Source organism: Anguilla rostrata, chromosome 16 (assembly GCF_018555375.3).
Source record: "Anguilla rostrata isolate EN2019 chromosome 16, ASM1855537v3, whole genome shotgun sequence".
Taxonomy (NCBI): Eukaryota; Metazoa; Chordata; class Actinopteri; order Anguilliformes; family Anguillidae; genus Anguilla; species Anguilla rostrata.
This window is the reverse complement of record NC_057948.1, coordinates 7,846,613-7,866,326: the sequence shown is the minus strand read 5'-3', so window position 1 is coordinate 7,866,326 and position 19,714 is coordinate 7,846,613. Positions and strand designations below refer to the sequence as shown.

Here is a 19,714-nt window from a genome sequence, read left to right as displayed (position 1 = left end):
GAAGAAAGAAATTGCATTGCATCATTTTTTATTTGGGTGGATGCAGCTAATTCATAATTAAGGACATTAGGAAATTTTTAATTGAAGACATTATGAATGCTGTGTTTCAGTGGAAATGAGTAAAATACATAAGACTATAGGCTTATGTCCAAAAACTGACAAATGTACAAAGAAATTAATTTAGTCATTTTTTTTATTTAGTTAGATGGAAAATAATTTTATTCAACAACCACAGTGAATTACATGAAACAAAATTCATTTGAAAAAATCCATTATGAAATATGTGTTTCAGTAGAATACATACTTTTCCAAGTGACACAAATTTTTTATTATTTTTTTTTTCATGCAGATTGATGAGAAATTATGATGGAACATCAAGGACCACGATGGAAATAAGTCCAGGACTTTTTCGTGTTATCCTTGACAATTTCTTCACATGCACGTCTTTTGATACATGTGTTTAAATTTCGTAAAACTCAAAAATAAATAAATTAAATTAAAAAATGTTTATACATGACCCACGGTGAAATAAATGAAAAACATTTCACTTGGAGACATTTATTATGAAACATGGGTTTCAGTGCAAAATGATCGGAATACAGATTTTTTAAAAATGTAATTGGATGATTGTAACTTATTTTTACATACACAACCAGCCTGAAATAAGTGCATTATTATTTCTGTGAAAATATTTATGGTGAAATGTGTTTCGGTCTTTATATTTTTTTAATGTAAAACTTTTTTTACATTTACATTTAAAAAATGTTTTTTTTTACTAATATTTTTATTTAATGTAAAAACTTCATTCAATAGAGCATCTATCTTACATATGTAAGACTCGGTTAATGTAATAACTATCAGATAATGTAGTAAGCAATTACCTTAATGGGTAAAAGGTATGTTAACCGCTCAAGGTTTTTATTACACAAAATGGCAATATTACATTAAGTAGCAGGTATTACATTCTAAGGTACAGTTATTACATGAACTGTCTTTATTACATTAACTGTGTCTATTTCATTAACCATTATTACAGTCCTTGACCAAACGCAATTTTCTGTCCATCAAAATGAACAAATGGCATTTTTTTTTTTTTTGAATTTTTGTCACTTTTTGGATATACAACTTATGTATTTTGGTCATTTTTTTTCCTGAAATACATTTTACATGGTGAATGTCTTCCAAAAAAAAAAAAACATTTTTCTTTATTTCATCTTAGTCCTTAAATAAATATGATTTTCTGCCCATTCGAATGAAAAATAACAACTACACTTTTTTCATTTTTGTCATGTTTTGTACATAAGACTATAGTCCTCAACGACATGTTAATGCACTTATTTCACCTTGGTTGTTAAAAATGATTTCCCATTTATCCAACTGAAAAATAACAATTACATTTTTTGTATTTGTTTCACTTCATAGAGATAAGTCTTATGTATTTTGCTCATTTTCCATTGGACCAACATATTGCACCATAAAAGTCTATAAAACATATTAACGCACATGGTTTTTAAATAATAATATAATTATTGCCCATCCATCTGAATGTAAAAATGACACAATATGTTAATTTCTTTTAATTTTTATTTTATTTATTTATTTATTTATTTTTTGCATTTTTTCCCTCAGTTTTTGTCAAAACGTCTGTATTTTTGGTCATTTTCTACTGAAACACATATTTCCTCATTAACGTCTTCACATTCCATTAATGCTGTCATAGGCATTTTCTTTTCTATTGTAGCTCAATCTATACGCTTACTGCAGTCGAGTGAGGGGAGAACCAGTGCGAATGCCTCATTATCTTTGAGACTCGGCCCCTGTTTTGTTGTGCTTGCAAACGGAAATTCACAGGCTCACGTCTGGGTCAGACAGACCCTTGATGGCCCTTTTGTTGTGTTCTCCTTGTGGCCAATAATAAATACTACAACCAAAGTATTTTTTTTCTCACTTACTTTGAACCATACTTCAACCACAGCATTACATTTACTCTTCAACAAAATTGTAACCCCTGGTTAAAGTGATAACTACCAGTTAATGTCATTTATTACATTAAGTTAATACACTAACCAGCAAAAGTCATTATGTTAACTGTTCGAGATTTCTATTCCAATAAGCAGCAGTTATTACATTAGCTGGCAGTTGTTATATTAAAAAAGACAAATTTATTATGTTAACCATTTTTGTTACATTAACAGTTTTTATTACATTAACCGATGTTACGTGTGTGCAAAGCATGATTGTTTCCAGACAGAGTGAAGTCTGGGGTGACTGAACTTAAAGGACAGAGCAAAGTAGTGACAATCAGCCCAAATGTTTTACTATGGCAGATGTTTCTACAGTTCTGGTCATGGAGGGCCACTTTAATTTTGGCCTATCGATATGTTCAGCCACTTGGGAAATTTTAGCGGCCATTTTGGAAGAGTATCTAGATATGAACGGGTGAAGAGAATGCAGTCGTCATGGTGACGGCCCTCCAGGACCAGGACTGACTCCAGAACGCCAGAGTCAAAGTCTGCGTCGGTTTTTTTTTTTTTTTTTTTTTGGGCGGAGGGGCGCAGGTTCAGGCGTACAGGGGGTGCCACATGGCGATCTGCTTGCGGGGGTTATCCAGCATCTGCTGCCAGTGCTGGAGGCCGGTCGCGGGGGCCTGCAGGCCCAGCTGGCAGCGGCCCATGGTGGAGGCCTGTCCGCCCACGCCTCCGGCCTGGTTCAGCACCTCCAGCTCCAGGCTGGACCGCGCCAGCAGCTCCCGGGGGACCTCCAGCATCAGCATCTCGTTCCAGACGGGGTTCATCTTGTGCTTCACCCTCCGCGTCTGCTTCTTCCTCAGCTTGGTGGCCTGGTGCTTCAGGGCCAGCTTCACCGACAGGTCTGCCAAACAGGCCGATAGATGATTCACTCGTCAATCAGTCAATCAATCAATCAAGCAAATCCAATAACGAGTGAATCAATTCCGCATCGATTCCCAGTTCCCATTCCACATCTTCTCCAATCTATCCTACATTTCCTTCCGAAAAAATTTCTCTACTTTTCCTTCCAGACGTTAATTCTAGTGACAAAGGATTCCCTATCGCCGGTGTGTTATTGCCTAACTCCTGCACTCTCATTGGTTGCTACTTGGAGTGTTGGTCTATCGATTGAGCACTAAACTTAAGTCACTCTGGAGCATCTGCTAAATGCTTAAATTACATGAAATTTACATGGAGTCTACTCGTGCAAACATTGGTAGCTTTAGTAGCCACGGACAAGAGCATCTGATAACACTAACAGCAAGTGTACAGTGTCATTTCAATTCCCAAACTATACTTGAATGCAAACCACGTCCTGCAGTCGCAAGAAAAGCAATCAATCAATTTCTTTGCTCAACACAATGAAAGAGTGCTGATTGATTACATTTGACCAGCCACTGCTTGAAATCAAAATGACAAGAACAAACATTTTCTAGCCGGCAAGCTAGCTTCGACTGAGAATACCACCGTTCCGGCAGTTGATGCTCATCTTTTAAATTTATTGCACTAATTTAACGTTTAGTTTAACACGTGTGCTAGCTGGCTAGAATGCCTTTCATGTAAAATCGTTAAATGGACACGGGTTTAAAATGCACCAGATTAGTCAGCGGTGACCATGTTGAAATGAAATCGATCCTGAACATTCGCTGCAACTGCGGTGTGTGGGTTGTGCTCAAGTAGTTTGGGAATCTAACTGAATGATGTATAAGGCCAAGTAGTTTTGGAATCTAAATGTAAGGCCAAGTAGTTTGGGAATCTAACTGAATAATGTTTAAGGCCAAGTAGTCTGGGAATCTAAGTGAATAATGTGTAAGGCCAAGTAGTCTGGGAATTGAATGGCAGAATGTGTAAGGCATACCAATGGTGTCCTTCAGCTTGTCTGACTGCAGCCCACGGGCCTTCATGACCACCACACCCAGGCGGTTGGCCGCTGGCAGGTAGCTGATGGACAGGAGGATCTCACCTGCGGATATGCACACATCCTGCAGACACACAGAAACCACACACAAACCCGTTATTATTATTATTATTATTATTATTATCCATCCATCCATCCATCCATCATCTATACCCGCTTATCCTGTTCAGGGTTGCAGGGGGTGCTGAAGCCTATTCCAGCATGCATTGGGCAAGAGGCAGGATTATTATTATCATTGTTGTTGTTATTGTTGTTGCTGTTAATAATAATAATAATAATAATAATAATAATAATAAACAAGCTTTACACATGAGAGATACTTTAGGCTGTTAGCAGTATGATGAGTCTACATGGACTGTTATTCATTCTATTGGAGTGGGCACAAAAGTTTAAATGAGAACACTTGCTTCCGTATGAACAGATTAAACAGAAATGCATAACTGAAGTAGTTCACAGAAACTGTCAGATCACCATTCATAAAATGTTGCATTTCTATGCTATATTTATATAAAACATAATAATCAGTAATGTTTTTACACATACCAGCTTGGAATCTTATTCTTTGAATCAAGTGTAACAGCAACATGAGCACCTGCACCATGAAGACTGCATTTCTGTATTCCAACAATTGGTTTGGCTACTGGTGTTTCTACTATTCTATTTTTAATTTAATCCTGAATATTATGGACTGGCCTAATCATTATTTTTAACTGCCACCAAGCTGCCTATATTAAGATTCACAATTTGAGAAATAAAAACAATATCCGTTCCATTCAAGAATAGCATTTTTAGCTAATTACTGCTGACTTTTAAAAAGGTCACTATTTTACATTTAGACCTTTTATTTCATAATTGTTCTTATTATAACTAAGTAATAGCACCTGTATAATTACATATTTAAACATTTCATACTCCAACATTGCAAAGTTCTCATCCAAACACCCAGCCCTAATTCCAGAAGGATCTCTCTCACGTCTGGATATCTGCTAGCATGCACATTGTCCAATGTGCTGCACCAGTAATAAATCTTCTAACCCTCCTTGACGTTCTTCCAGCAATAACTAGCTGGCAAGCTGGCTTGCTTTGCTGGCACCCTGTGCACATTATATAACGTTGCCTAAATAGCACAAAATATTATCGTTTTACAAGTATTTTATCATGTAAAGAACTACAAAAAGGATTGCAGTATTGTCTGTAATAAATTGTACCATAAAAGAGATTTGTATATCAACGGATGTGTAAACAATAAATGTTCAGCATATGGCCATTCCTCAGAACAGACATTATGTAATGTAATAAACTGAACAATGAACTTTTGAACAATCCTCCGTTTCCCTATTTTCTACCCTTTTTAAAAATAGCATGCAGATGTCTCGCAGTTTACATTTCGACTGACACGCCTGTTATAATATTTTGAGACAAATGCACAAACGTTCCCTGCAGAACTTCACATATTTCAAGACTACAGAAATTCCTCAGTTCATTAATTTAGTAAACTACTATGTCTGGGCTATCCGCCCCCCCCCCCCCAAAAACACATACAAATATACTCTATTCCACTGGTAAATCAGCAAGAAGGATTTTGTATTATTTAACATTTAGCTGCATATAGGATTTGAGGCACAAAAAAAAAAGGAAGAACAAAAAAGAATAGGCTCAAGAGGAACTTTGTCGTTGCGCAGTTTTAAAAAGTCGATATCCGAAGAAGCACACAATAATGCATTCTGGGGAGAAGCGATGTCAGTTTTGTCCTTGGCGAAGGGTTCGAAGCCGCTTCGCCAATACAGTCCTGTGCGCCACGCTCGTCTCTTCCAATATTGGGACACAGCAGGGTGGGAGGGAGGACACAAAGACCGGTTTCTGGGGCATGAGGAGGTGAGGTGGTAGTGAAGGAAAGGAGGGTGCATTTTTCGGGTATTGGGACACACCCATTAGGCGATTGGAATGAGCCCAAGCTTTCAGTTGGCTGCGATTATGATTCCGCATACTTTCTAATTCGATTAGAAAGAAATTTGATTCGGAAATTGCGGCGATGAGGGCTTTTCTATACGATTCGGTTTTCCAAGCTGGGGAAGGGAAACATAAAAAAAAATGATTTGCTTCCTGCTGTGCCCATTTGGAGCCGAACCCACAGAGAATCGTTCAGGTTTATTGGTAAAGTATATCCCTGTAAGATGGGTGTACTGCATTCACAGCAGTGTCAGCCTGGTCAGGTTCACAATACGGTAAGGTTATCAGCCTGACGAGAGAGGTCACATTGCCTTTTACAAATAGCTGGCAGGACATGGTCAGAATGATATAGGATTCATTGTCCTTCATTAATAGCTCTCAGGAGTGTCTAACAGAAAAGCAATGCGTCTGGCACAACCGTAATTATTTAAATCAATGTTTTCGTTCAGACTAAATCAAAAATGGATCTCGACATTAACACAGCTGTTTTGAGAACGACTCTACGCATGATAATAACACTGTACTGTTACATGACGCTTGTGTGGGATATAGTCAGCGACAAATCCATTTTTGCTCACTAATAGCTCTTAGAACTGTCTAATCGACTAATAATAACCGTCTGAGAGAGAAATAAATATGACAAAGCTGTAATTATTTTAGTCATTGTTTTAGTTCAGTCAAAATCGAATATGTGATTCAACATTAGCACGGAGCTGTTCATAGTGACTAATGATAGTCACACTGTACTGTAGATGATGCCTGTGTGGGATGCAGTCACACACACTCTATGGTGATATAGATTGGGTCTAAATAAAGGCTAACAGATGGATTTATTGGTAAGTCATGTTCTTCCTCTCCACCCACCACCGCGTCCTTCTTTCCCCAGCACAGAAATCCAAGGGGAGGGCCTTCCCAGCAGAAGGCAAACCACACGCAGTGTAATGATTGCAATATGATTACAGCACTTATGATTGAGCAGGGCTGCCCAACCTTGTTCCTGGAGATCTATGGTCCCACAGGTTTTCATTCCAAACTCTAGCAAAGCACATCTCATTCAACAGCTAGAGCAGGGCTGCACAACCCTGTTCCTGGAGATTTAGTGTCCTGTAGGTTTTCACTCCAACCCTAAAAAAGCCACACCTCATTCAACAGCCAGAGATCTTGTTGAGCTGCTAATTAGTAGAATCAGGTGTGCCAAATTACGGTTGGAGTGAAAACCTGCAGGACAGCAGATCTCCGGGAAAAGGGCTCAGCAGCCTTGGCTTTGGGATTGTGAAGTCATCATCACCGTGGTAATTGTATCAATATTGACGCAGCCTGAAATAACGCGTGCCCTGTAGCCACAGCGTTCTGCAGATCGATACCTGGCTGTCGTTACGCTTCCTTCCTTCCTTCCTTCCGCCCGCTCAGAGCTGATGGAACATTTTGCACGTGGCCCCCAAAGCAGCAGAGGCCTTCTCTCATCAACCCGCCCGCCAGCCCGCTCGCCGCCGTGCCGGACCGGGCTGATAAATAATGCATCCCCTCACCCCCGCAGCCCAACGCGCACCGCCTGCGTCACTCTCTGACATCACCACCCCTTCCCCTCAATATCTCTCCATGCGTCTCAGGCTCTCCTCCAGGCTTTAACACTCCCTCCTCTCACCTCCCCTCCCCTCACCCCCCTCCCATCACCTCCCCTCTGCCCCCCTCCCCCCTCACCTCCTCCCTCCTCCTCCTCCCCTCTCCCCTCCCCCTCCTGCACCTGCCTCTTTCCCCCTTCCTCCCTCACGCCTCCCCGCCTCCTTCCCCTCCCCTCCTCACCCCTCCCACTCCTCTCTTCCCCTCCCCTCTCTTCACTCCTTCTTCTATCTTGCCTCTCTCTTTTCCTCCTCCTTTATTAATTTAAGATTTGGCACTGCGTGTTTCTGGTGTTTGGTGTTCTCCACATGCTCGGAGGCGCTCTCCTGCCTCCCTGACCAGCTTCCTCCGCCGGAGGGCGGGCTCTGACGTACGACGGAGCCGCTCACTGCGGCGTCCTTGGGCTGGCGAGCTGCATTTGGCGGGAGGGGGGAGAAGTGAGGTGGGGGGTGGGGGGTGGTTCTCAGCCAACAGCCTCCCCCCAGCCACCTCTCCTTCTCCTCCCATTTCTCATCCTTTTTGCCTTTATCAGATTCTGCAGCCTCAGGCTCTAATTGGGTTTGTGATGCGCGTAGGAAACGGCGAGAGGTGGCGTGAGGAGATGGGAATCGCGCGGGTACGCAAATGAGCTCCCCGTGTCGAGCGTCCAGTGGGCGTCAGGAAAAAAGGGTCGTGGTTTTGGACGTCCGAGTCTGCCATACTCCCCCCCCCCTTACCCCCACCCCCAATGTGTCTGCCTCAGTAACACGGCTGAGCATCTGGTGTACTCCCTCCTGACCTGTCCGTCAATCCTGCAATGCAAATACGACACGACGGCTAGCCTGAGTAACTACTGTTAAACAGTGGACATTAACCCATGAGCAGTAGCTAGTTAGCAGGTGGTTCTGTCATCTGTAATTTCCTAGGAAAAACAGTGGACAGATACCAGACTGTGGGGCCCATCCACACATCAGAACAGAGCCTTAACAGATACCAGACTGTGGGGCCCATCCATGCACTAGAACAGTGCCTTAACAGATACCAGACTGTGGGGCCCATCCATGCACTAGAACAGTGCCTTAACAGATACCAGACTGTGGGGCCCATCCATGCACTAGAACAGTGCCTTAACAGATACCAGACTGTGGGGCTCATCCATGCACTAGAACAGTGCCTTAACACATACCAGACTGTGGGGCCCATCCACACATCAGAACAGAGCCTTAACAGATACCAGACTGTGGGGCCCATCCATGCACTAGAACAGTGCCTTAACAGATACCAGACTGTGGGGCCCATCCATGCACTAGAACAGTGCCTTAACAGATACCAGACTGTGGGGCCCATCCTCACATGAGAGCAGTGCCTTAACGGGATGAGTCTCCCAGATTTACGTTTCTTTGGTTTTGAGCTCCTGGGCCATCAGCGGAGCGAAGCGTTACCTTCTTGGGGGGCTGCAGGTCCACCCAGCAGTCAGCGTCAGACATCATGCCCACGTCGGCCAGCTTGAAGCGGACGGTGCCCAGGTTGGCCTGGCGAGAGAACCGGTCGCAGCTGTGCAGGGAGAGGGCAACCTCGCCCTCCACCTCCTGCTCCTCCTCCTCCTTCTCCTGACCCCCCGGCAGCCCCAGCACCAGCTCCTCCTCCCACCTCACGTGGGCCGCCAGGTGCCTGGAGGAGGTGCGCGCCTCCTTCTGCCCCGCGGCGGTGCTGAGCCGCCCCTCCACGTATCCCTCGCCCCCCGCGCCGTTGCTCACGCGATCCGCTGCGCGAGAACAGACAGAGAAGACGCTTCGGTCGGTCAACTCATCAATCAATCAACACTTATACAGTTAATTTCATACACAGGCCCCGCCCTGCAATGTGCTTCTCAATGAAACGACGCGAATCAAATAAATAACAGACACAAAAACAAATTCACTGGGAAATAAAATCAGTCAAACAAATAAAAGACACAAAAACTGGAAAAAAAGACAAGGTAAACAAAAGACATAATTCAACAAAATCAAAGGACAAACAGCAGTAAGAAGAAGGCAAGGCAAGGCTGAAAAGACATGATTTGTGCTTTCGGGGTCGGGTCTGGACTCTGCTCAGATGCTTTTTTCATTTTTTCTGACAGCCATGTCGATGCCACAGCAGCTCTTGGAACAGAAGCGGCGTCCCTCGGGGCGTTCTAGAACGAGGCCGGGCGCAGCGCGCGATTTTCCCCCTAACGAAGCTGAGACGGGCGAAAGGGCCAAGCGCTCTCGTGTCGTTAAGCGATTCCTGAACGTGGTTATAAACGAATGAGTCCAAGAAGGACTTGAGACGTCTTTATTGGCAGGCCAGGGTTCTTCCAAGAAATCGATCGCAAAAGGGCTGGACAGCCATTCGTTTTAAAGCAGCCTCATTGCTCATTTGATTCTAATTACAGAGAAGTCAATAGTGAGGTCGCGCAAGGCTGTGTTCCGTAACTTTGAACACTTAACAGCTCCCTAAAAACCTCCATTCATGAGATTAGTCATTTCCGAGCCCGGTGCTTTTTTTTGTTTTGTTTGTTTGTTCCTGTTTGTAAACGCAATAACTAAATAAATCCGTTATATAAATGAACTGAAAAAAGATGGAAGGCATGTAGCACTGTGAATGACGTAAAAATGTGAGTCACCGTGGATACTAAGCACGTAAGTAATGTAACGGAATAATTCAGAAGCATTTTGAAAAAAAACCATGCACCTTCTAAAAGATTTTGGGAATGAGGTCATTGCCACTGCACCAGCCATCCACCCACTGTTGTGGCGGCCTTACCCTCTATGACTGTGACGTGTAGCTCCTTGGTCTCAGGGTGGTACTTGAGGGAGAAGTGCAGTTTGGGGTGAAGGAGGGAGGGGCTTTTGATGAGTCCGTTCTTTCGTTCCGGGGCACAGGGGGTTTCCTCTGTGGAATCTGCGATAGGATGACAATATTTCAGTATGCAGAGCCGTTCGGTTCAAACATAATTCATACACAACGCACGCATCATGACAGACGTGGTGGTCCATGTTTTTCTTCTCTCTACTATTCTGTTTTCTTATATCTATAGATCAGACCTGGGTCAAATACATATTTGTTTCGGATTTAATAACTTTTCTACGCTGTATTGATCTTGTCTGGCGTATTGGAACCAATGAAATACTCTCAATAAGTGCAAACCCCACCTTCTGGTCATATTGGTAGGCTCAATTACACTAGGCAAAAGATCAAAAGAGCACAGAAAAGTATTTGAATCCAAAACAGATACGTATTTGACCCAGGTCTGCTATAGATATATTCAGATTCAATAACATTTAAAGATACTAGCAATATTTGTGATGGTAAATTGTTTTTAGTGTTTGAATTTTGCTGAAATTTATGAGCCAAATTATTCACGAATAATGAATACACGTTGTTTTGAACATATATGTATTTCCCTAGTGATTTTTTGACTAATGCTTCTAGAAATATTTAAGCAACACAGAAACAGGAAGAAATCATTAAATTTGGAACCTGCTTTGCTGAAATATTTTCTTAATCCTAAGCTCGGAAAACTGTAATCAACTCTGAAATAAGCCGTGCATACACCTACACAACAAACACATAAAATGCGTCAGAAGTGGTTTGTTTCTCAGGTCACAACATGAGATGAAACAGAAGTATCGTATAGGTCATTTGAAGGTCAGAAGACAATCTTTCCAATATTTGGTATTGAAAATGCATTCTTGACACAGATCTTTCTCAGTCTTCTCATTATCCATATTTTCCCATATCTCCAGGAAGGAATGAGTCTACATTAATCAGTCAGCAAGATAACATATTCAATTACCGGTAGTTAACCGAGAACTCATACAATTGTGGAAAATAATTCTGAAGTTGTTCAGCCTGCAGGGTCAATCGCTCTTTTAATCGAATGAATTTAAGACAGAGGATCATATTAATGGTACACACGTCAACCATCAGAGAGCTCATTTCCCTTCCATCTTCCCTCTTTCCTTTCCTCCTATTTATGCATCTGTGATGATAAGCTTGATAAGGCGTGTTTGCGGGCTACTTCAGAAGTACTGGCGTCAGCTGACTGCCGGTTCATATCTCTGAGGCGCCACTGAATTCATAAATATATTTCTCAGGGATACAGGAGCGCTTTGTTTGAGACGGGAACCAACAGACTGCTGGTTAAATCTACTGCCCACTTCCTGACAGCCCATTCAATTTGTTAAATCGAGCCGCTGAAAGCCCAGATTAATGGAGCGAAATCCTTGACAGGAGTCCTCGCTTTTGAAGTTCAGCAGTTACAGTTAATGCATTTTTACACGGCTGGAAAACCACCAATAGACGTAAAGATAGTAAGCTATAATAAAAATGGCGGCATCGTGGAGGTCCGCACCACGAGATGCACATGGCCTGCAAGACAAAGGGAGTAAAGACCATTCAGTCACTTGCAGAATGTAACTCTTCCAATCCGGACTCGGCGGGGACGGTTGTTCCACCACCGCGGGACGGGGAGAACGAACGGATGGGGCCACGAGGACAGCCACCCGGTCGTCCAAAAGAGAGGACCCAGGAGGCTTGGGTGGAGATCTGATTGGTCCATATGGTGTGCCGTATGACTGTGACAAGGAGCTTGGGACGTCACCACGGGCTTGAAAGGAAGACGGGCTGCCGGCAGAGGCCAGTGGCTGGGTGCTCAGCGGAGTGAGGCGAGCAATGCGATGCGATGATAAACGGGGTGGCGCACATGCGTAATTTACATTACAGTCTATTGAAACTAGGCAACGGAGATGCCATCTAACTCAAAACCTCAAGCTCAAAGGTTCAACACTGGGAGTTCAACCCGGTCTAACTCTAAAGAAGGATCTCTGAACTCCGGCTGTACCTAGACGTGAGAAGACTGGGATGGATAGATGTAATCGATGAAAGGCTTTCGTGACAGAGTGTGCGTCCTTCTGTCAGAACGGTTTGACAGCCATGCGGCTGTTCTCCCTGACGTGACATACCTTGACTCTGGACGGCGAAGACCTCCTTGGGTCCCTCTGTCGCTAGGTTACCGCGCTCAGGCTTGGCGGCGGGGTCTCCCTTGGCGGTGGGCTCGCCGGTCGCGTCCGGAACGTTCTCGGGCGGGTTAACCACTTCAGGAGAGGTGACCGACGGCGTCGGGGCGTAGATTTTGGGGAACTCCAGCAGAGTCCGCGGCTGAATGGACTCAGTCGATTTTTCGATACTGAACTGGAGAGAGCAAGAGCAAATTTTTTTTTTTTGGTGCGCGAAAGAGAAAAAGGGAAAGATTGACACCTCACAGTGTCTAGCTTCACTGGCTTCACTGCGGTTTAAATGGAGATGGCGAGACGTCTCAGTGCAGACACCGAACAGAAACGCTCACGACAGGAGATTATCGAATCACAGCGTCTCTGGAAGGGGTTGGCAATTTTAGCTTGTGAAAAGCTGAACACAAGCCCTGAGTAAAAGAGCTGCGTTCACACGTCCTCGGCCGCACCGGGGCGTTCGACCGTTCCCCTCTTCCGCGGTCGAGCCACGCAGAGATCATCGCCACGGCGACTGGAGCATGAGCTCGCCTCACGGCACGGTCAACATGAGCAGGTCATTCATGAAAATGATCTCAGCTGCCTGAAGTCAAAGATGACAATATTTCTTTTGCCACGAACGTCAATGTGAAGACAGTGGATGTTGTCATTTTGCTTTAAAAATATCTCAGGGAAGAAATGTAGCTGTATTGCATGTAGGTTTTGTTATATTACTATTATTGCTCTTTTGCAAGAATTTCAAGATGTCAATTTATTTTTATCTATTAAGACCCATCAAAATGTTGCATTAAATACAGTGTTGTTAGACATTTAAGGGGAGTTTTAAACCCCAGTTTGAAATATCTTTATACTTTTATATAGATATATGTATATTACTTTAGGCAAGGAAGGATATATTTTAAATGGCCACCTGAAGCTCTATTTAACCTATTTGGTAAACAGTGCTATGCAAAATAAAGATTTATGGATTGATAAATTCCTTTATAATGTATGAATAAAGATCAATTCCCCATGATATATACCAGCCCACGCTGAGCAATTCAAAGGGACTATTAAATTGAGCAGCATGGGTGGATTTGAAATTGAATCTTCACCTCATCATCCTCTTGTGTGCCGATGTGTGATTCCATCTACGTGCGGAGAGAGGGCTGACATTCTCACTTTCTGATCGGTGTTTCCATCCCTCACAAACCTTTGAAGATTCCCAGCGCTAAAAAAAAATGTGTGCTACTGCATTTATATTATCAGGCAAGACCTCCAAGAATAGATAATATATTATAAGGACTGGTCAATGAATCAAATCAAATCAATTTAATATAGGTATTTACAACATTGTCAATCGCTACAGACAGCAGCCTAACCCAGGAGCAGCTAGCAACAGGGGCAAGAAAACTCCTGTGGCAGATGGAACCTTGGACCAGGTCAGGAACCCATCTCTCTGGTCGCCAGGCACTGAATAAGAGACAATTGAAACCTTATCAAACAGCAATATACCATGCAGAGGCATCACACACTCACTACTCCCTTGTGCTGTAGGAAGAGAAACACAGACACCATGGTACCCTTGCTAACATCATTCTGCAGGACCAGAGCCTTCTGGACCAATGGCGTTTAGAAAAATTGGAGTTTACTGACTAGCTGGATATGAGGTCAGCTGACCCGCTACAACTGCTTCGCTAGAGGTCTACACGGGCAACACAGTTGGTCCATGCACACTGCAATTGCCTGACTGACCAGCAGGTGGCCCTGTGGTGCAATACATCAGGTACCAGTCTCCCTGTGCTACATAGCCTACTATAACCCTTCAGGACCCAGTAGCTTCTTCAGTAGCATGGGCTGGATTAAATCAATTTGAGTATTGTCGGTTCATCTTTATGACAGCTGGCTGGTGGGCTACTAAACAAGTGTTTTTGCAGTTCAGTTGCCATGCCAACAGCCACACCCATATCTTCTGAAGATTGTCCCTGGAGTCCCACTAGTCTGACAGCAGGGGTGAGAACCATGGTTTCCAGTTCTATCTTGCAGCACTATAAGACTCCTAAACCAACAGGGCCAATGGCACAGATTTACCACAGTTCAGCTAAACTCGATGGTGGAAATTTCAGCTACCAGACTAAGATGGAATTTAGCTGAAACCAGCATCTGCGTCAGCTGGATACAATCTGAAATTGGTGATGGTCTGTTGTTCCTAACCAAGATAGACAGGATCTTGCCAGCGTGGTTGCTATCTCAATCATCTTGTTGCCAGCTTGACCATTTCCAAACCAGATTCAATCTAGCTGGACCAGCTGAAAACCAGACTGAAATCAAGCCAGAATTTTCACCAGGGCTGTCAAAAACAAGTGGACAGAGGAATCCAGCTAACCCAAAGCCCAACGCCACGGTCCCCTTGACAGACAAGCGCTCACAACATGTCAGTATTTTTTAGCGGAAAAAAGAAATGAAACACATTACATTACAGGCATTTAGCAGACGCTCTTATCCAGAGCGACTTGCACAACATAGCATTTACGTCGCACCTATTTATGCAGCTGGATATATACTGAAGCAATGCAGGTTAAGTACCCTTGCTCAAGGGTACAATGACAGCGTCCGAACACAAAGCAAACCTCCAACACAAAGGTTTACGGCAACCCGCGGTGAGAAAGTTGACACGCCGCCAAGGCTGGACCGCAGCCTGGAAAGAGCAAAGTACCAATGAGTTACGCGGCCCGCACGTCCTCATCGCTGGGGAACAGCTATCCTCGACAGAGGCAGCCTCTCTGCATGATAAAACAATCGGAGGCAACCCTGGTCTCATTCAACCCAGGATGTCTAATTATAGCACATGGTGTGTTCTTCACACACTGCTAGAGAGAGAGAGAGAGAGAGAGAGAGAGAGAGACGGGGAGACAAGAGACAGAGAGACGAGATAGGGAGAAGAGAGCAAGAGCGAGAGAGAGAGAGCACCACTGATTACAGCAAATGACTCCCTCTGGGCCAGATAAATTGCAGGATGCTATTATAACTCAGTCCATTAGCTTCACAATGGCCAGTATCTGATCATGCAGCACAACAAACCTGAAGAAGTCTGTCTTTTTGTGTCGGTTATTGACATGGGGCTGGCAATAAACACAGAAAAATAAACGGATCTCACACAGGCTATGTTATGTCATTCACTGCATTGCTGGTGTAAAGGAAAGGTGATATTTTTCTTCCACACCAAGATTTCGAAATCATTTTTTAACTGCAACACGAGCACCCTCAGTTTTGAGTGGGAGGCAGTTTGTCTGATACAGAACGGATTCGTTCGGCGCGCTGAACCTAAAATAGCAGTCAACCAGTGCAATAGTACACTGAAATTCTGCAATACCATTTAACAACCCCTTACCACACCTGCATAACTACCAATCTCTGCTAAACTACAGCAAAGTTCCAGTCATAATGTCTTGTTATTTATTACAATTATTATTTTGATGATAATGATGCTGCTACTGCTGGATAGATGGATAATGGTGATGTTATTATTATTATTATAATAATAATAATAATTATTATTATTATCCAGGATGACTTAGACAATTCAGGCACGTTGCCTCCCACAAGGACCCGACAGCATTATAACTCTGGAAATCCAAATCCTCAAGCCGACAGTTTTGCAATCCTAATGCTTCTCTGTTCTGCTAATGTACATCTGTGAAGGACATTGGGTCGAAAACCCACAGTATGAAAACGATTGTGATAACAAATCATATTTCTAGGTTATATAACAGTTCTTTTCCAACTATGTATTCAAAAGTGCGCTTATGTAAAGCAGCGTATGTCAAGCACTTTGGGTTACAAACTATAGTAATAAAGGTATTACGCACATACATACATTCATACATACATACATACACACACATATATACATACATTCATATATGTTCAAGCTATATGTCTATTGCATGAAATACAAACATTCATATTTATGAATAACCATTATTATTTATGAATGACACGTTCACGTTACCTGCTGAGAGGAATGCAGGACGCTCTGCTTCTCGGCGTCCGGCTCCGGGTCCTTCTCCGACCGCTTCTCCCTGCACGACCTGCAGAGGAGGGAGAGCCCGCAGAGGGTGAGGACGCCCGAGGCGGTGCCCAGCGCGGCGCCCAGGACCGCGGCCGCGGAGACCACCATGCCGGGGAAACGGGCGCTGGCGCGAGGACGAACAAACAGCCGAAACAAGCCAAAAAAAAAAAACAAAACAAAGAAGAAGAAGTAGAAGAAGCTGCGGCCGAGTTTAATCTTCGGGGCGCATCCCGAAAACACAGAGAGCCGGGCAAAGGGGCGTCCCGCGGGGAAATCTCAGAGAGGAAGCGTTCCTGGCACGGAGCAGCCGAAACTGGGCATCGTGTTCCGGGCTCTCCCGCTCACTCGCTCGCTCGCTCACTCACAAGCGCCCGTCTCCACTCATCTGGAGAGAGAGAGAGAGAGAGAGAGAGGAAGAGAGGGGAGGGGGGAGAGAGAGGGGAGGGGGGGGAGGCTAGAGACTGTGTGGCAGGCGTGCTCAGGCTGGAGGGGCAGCATATTGGATCATCTCCTGGGAGAGGGAGAGGGAGGGGGGCGGGGGTGTGAGGAACCGGCTGCTGGTTCTCAGACAGGAGGCGGGTTAACCCCTCCCCCCCCCCTTCCTCCTTCCCAGCCAGCCCCCCTCATCTTTTTTCCCTCTCTCTTTCAATTCCTCCCCATCGCTCCTCCCCCCTTCCCTCTCTCTGGGGAAGGTGTTGCGTACGTTCTTTCTGACGTCAAGAGCTGGAAGCCAGGACTGGTCTCCTCAGTTAACTCTTCTGTGCACCTCCACAGATTTTGAATGCAGATACACATAGTGATAACGTCTATGTATCTGCATCTACACAAAACAAATATTTTTATGGTGTGATCACTAAAAATAGCAGTTCTGTTTGCATTCTTCACCTTTAAAAAAAAATGAAAGATCACTCCCATTACAAAAGGCTGCTTGAACATGAATATATCCATGAATATGAAATTAATCCTTGGATTCATTTTTTATTTCTTATCGCTGACTCACTAATTATATGATTAACATTTCACACATTAACCAGATAATCTCCTTGATATTTATTCTAGGCAGTTTCACAGAGCTTTCCATGTTAATTAAGTACGTCCTATTGGAGCCAATTTTATACGGAGTACAATGGAATAGAATAGGATTAGAATAAAACATATGATGAACGGGTGTCACATTTACATAATTTAAATAAGTGTATTGCAAAAATGCTTTAAAATAACATGGAACCAAATCTAATAACCCCAAGTGCACAGGTACAGCTATGAAGCAGACCCAGCGAAAGGAGCCATGAATATGCAAGCCTGTTTAGCATTCTATTACGAAATGTTAACAAACAGTTTACCAACAACACAGATCAACAGAAACTTAGCATAATTGCACTTGAATGTCAAATCATTTCTGTTGCAGGTAAATGTGGTATAAACAGAATAAGCTCCTCTAGGCTGCGCAGTAGGAGGACAAACCACAGCAGCACGGTTAACTCCTCATCTGCCACAGGACCACATCACCTGCACATCCTATTTCAAACAACTTTATTTTATACACCTGCACAGCCTCTCCTGGTTTATTATACACACCTGCGCAGCCTCTCCTGGTTTATTATACACACCTGCACAGCCTCTCCTGGTTTATTATACACACCTGCACAGCCTCTCCTGGTTTATTATACACACCTGCACAGCCTCTCCTGGTTTATTATACACACCTGCACAGCCTCTCCTGGTTTATTATACACACCTGCACAGCCTCTCCTGGTTTATTTTACACACCTGCACAGCCTCTCCTGGTTTATTTTATACACCTGCACAGCCTCTCCTGGTTTATTTTACACACCTGCACAGCCTCTCCTGGTTTATTTTATACACCTGCACAGCCTCTCCCCGGCTTTATTTTATACACCTGCACAGCCTCTCCTGGTTTATTTTACACACCTGCACAGCCTCTCCTGGTTTATTTTATACACCTGCACAGCCTCTCCTGGTTTATTATACACACCTGCACAGCCTCTCCTGGTTTATTTTATACACCTGCACAGCCTCTCCTGGTTTATTTTACACACCTGCACAGCCTCTCCTGGTTTATTTTATACACCTGCACAGCCTCTCCTGGTTTATTTTATACACCTGCACAGCCTCTCCTGGTTTATTTTACACACCTGCACAGCCTCTCTGGTTTATTTATACACCTGCACAGCCTCTCCTGGTTTATTATACACACCTGCACAGCCTCTCCTGGTTTATTATACACACCTGCACAGCCTCTCCTGGTTTATTATACACACCTGCACAGCCTCTCCTGGTTTATTATACACCTGCACAGCCTCTCCTGGTTTATTTACACACCTGCACAGCCTCTCCTGGTTTATTATGCACACCTGCACAGCCTCTCCTGGTTTATTTACACACCTGCACAGCCTCTCCTGGTTTATGTTATACACACCTGCACAGCCTCTCCTGGTTTATTATACACACCTGCACAGCCTCTCCTGGTTTATTATACACACCTGCACAGCCTCTCCTGGTTTATTATACACACCTGCACAGCCTCTCCTGGTTTATTATACATACCTGCACAGCCTCTCCTGGTTTAATTTACACACCTGCACAGCCTATCCTGGTTCATTGTCATTTACCTGCACAGCCGGTCCTGCTTTATTCTTTACACTTTTGCTGCCATATTAGTTTGACACCCTCGGCCCCTGTGGCACGCTCGAGGGCCCCGCTGCTCTGGTGCGTGGCCCCTGTCATTTAGCAGACAGATCTGACAGTAAAGAGGAGGGCCGGGAGCCCAAAGGCCCCCATCAACATCACGACCGACGCGCTTTATCTCATCTCCATGCGACGCACGACCGAGCCGCTCTCCCTGCTCGCCAAAGCACTTCAGAAATACAGAGCCTCTTTAGCATAATCACCTGCCAATCATTGTAGGGAGAAGATTTCCCTGTGTGCTTCTCAGAGTTTGGCAGCCAGGGCCATACCACAGGAAGCACGAGCACCAGGGGCTACAAAAACCCAACTGCCATTCCAATCCAAGAGGCGGCAACTGAGGACGAAAGAGATCAACTGGAAGCTCCTCAGCATGCCAGAGGTGTGCTTCCTAGGCCTGGGGTGGCCTCAAACCCTCTCACGGGGAGCAAGATGACTCCCACAAACACCC

The 19,714-nt window shown here is 44.2% G+C and overlaps 1 protein-coding gene across 2 annotated transcripts; it reads right to left on the bottom strand.

Annotated features, from left to right (window-relative positions):
• Nucleotides 1-1,053: 1,053 nt before the first annotated feature.
• syt13 (synaptotagmin XIII) lies at nt 1,054-18,042 on the bottom strand. 2 transcript variants are annotated; one of them, XM_064313041.1, is made up of 7 exons: nt 17,901-18,042; nt 16,498-16,942; nt 12,462-12,690; nt 10,261-10,398; nt 8,919-9,241; nt 3,868-3,991; nt 1,054-2,871 (listed from the first exon to the last, which is right to left on the bottom strand). In XM_064313041.1, the coding sequence occupies exons 2-7, from the start codon at nt 16,663-16,665 to the stop codon at nt 2,561-2,563; spliced, it is 1,293 nt and encodes a 430-aa protein (XP_064169111.1). In that variant the 5' UTR covers nt 16,666-16,942; nt 17,901-18,042; the 3' UTR covers nt 1,054-2,560. The 2 variants fall into 2 exon arrangements, with proteins under 2 accessions (XP_064169111.1, XP_064169112.1); XM_064313042.1 differs by lacking the exon at nt 17,901-18,042 and having other exon boundaries at nt 16,498-17,011.
• Nucleotides 18,043-19,714: the final 1,672 nt, after the last annotated feature.

Excerpts from the sequence above, each read along its gene's own strand:
- syt13 (XM_064313041.1), bottom strand. The coding sequence starts at position 16,665 with ATGGTGGTCTCCGCGGCCGCGGTCCTGGGCGCCGCGCTGGGCACCGCC. Across the intron at positions 12,691-16,497 it reads TCCTGCATTCCTCTCAGCAG|TTCAGTATCGAAAAATCGAC; the intron begins GTAACGTGAACG and ends TGCTCTCTCCAG. Across the intron at positions 9,242-10,260 it reads ACACGTCACAGTCATAGAGG|CGGATCGCGTGAGCAACGGC; the intron begins GTAAGGCCGCCA and ends GTTCTCGCGCAG.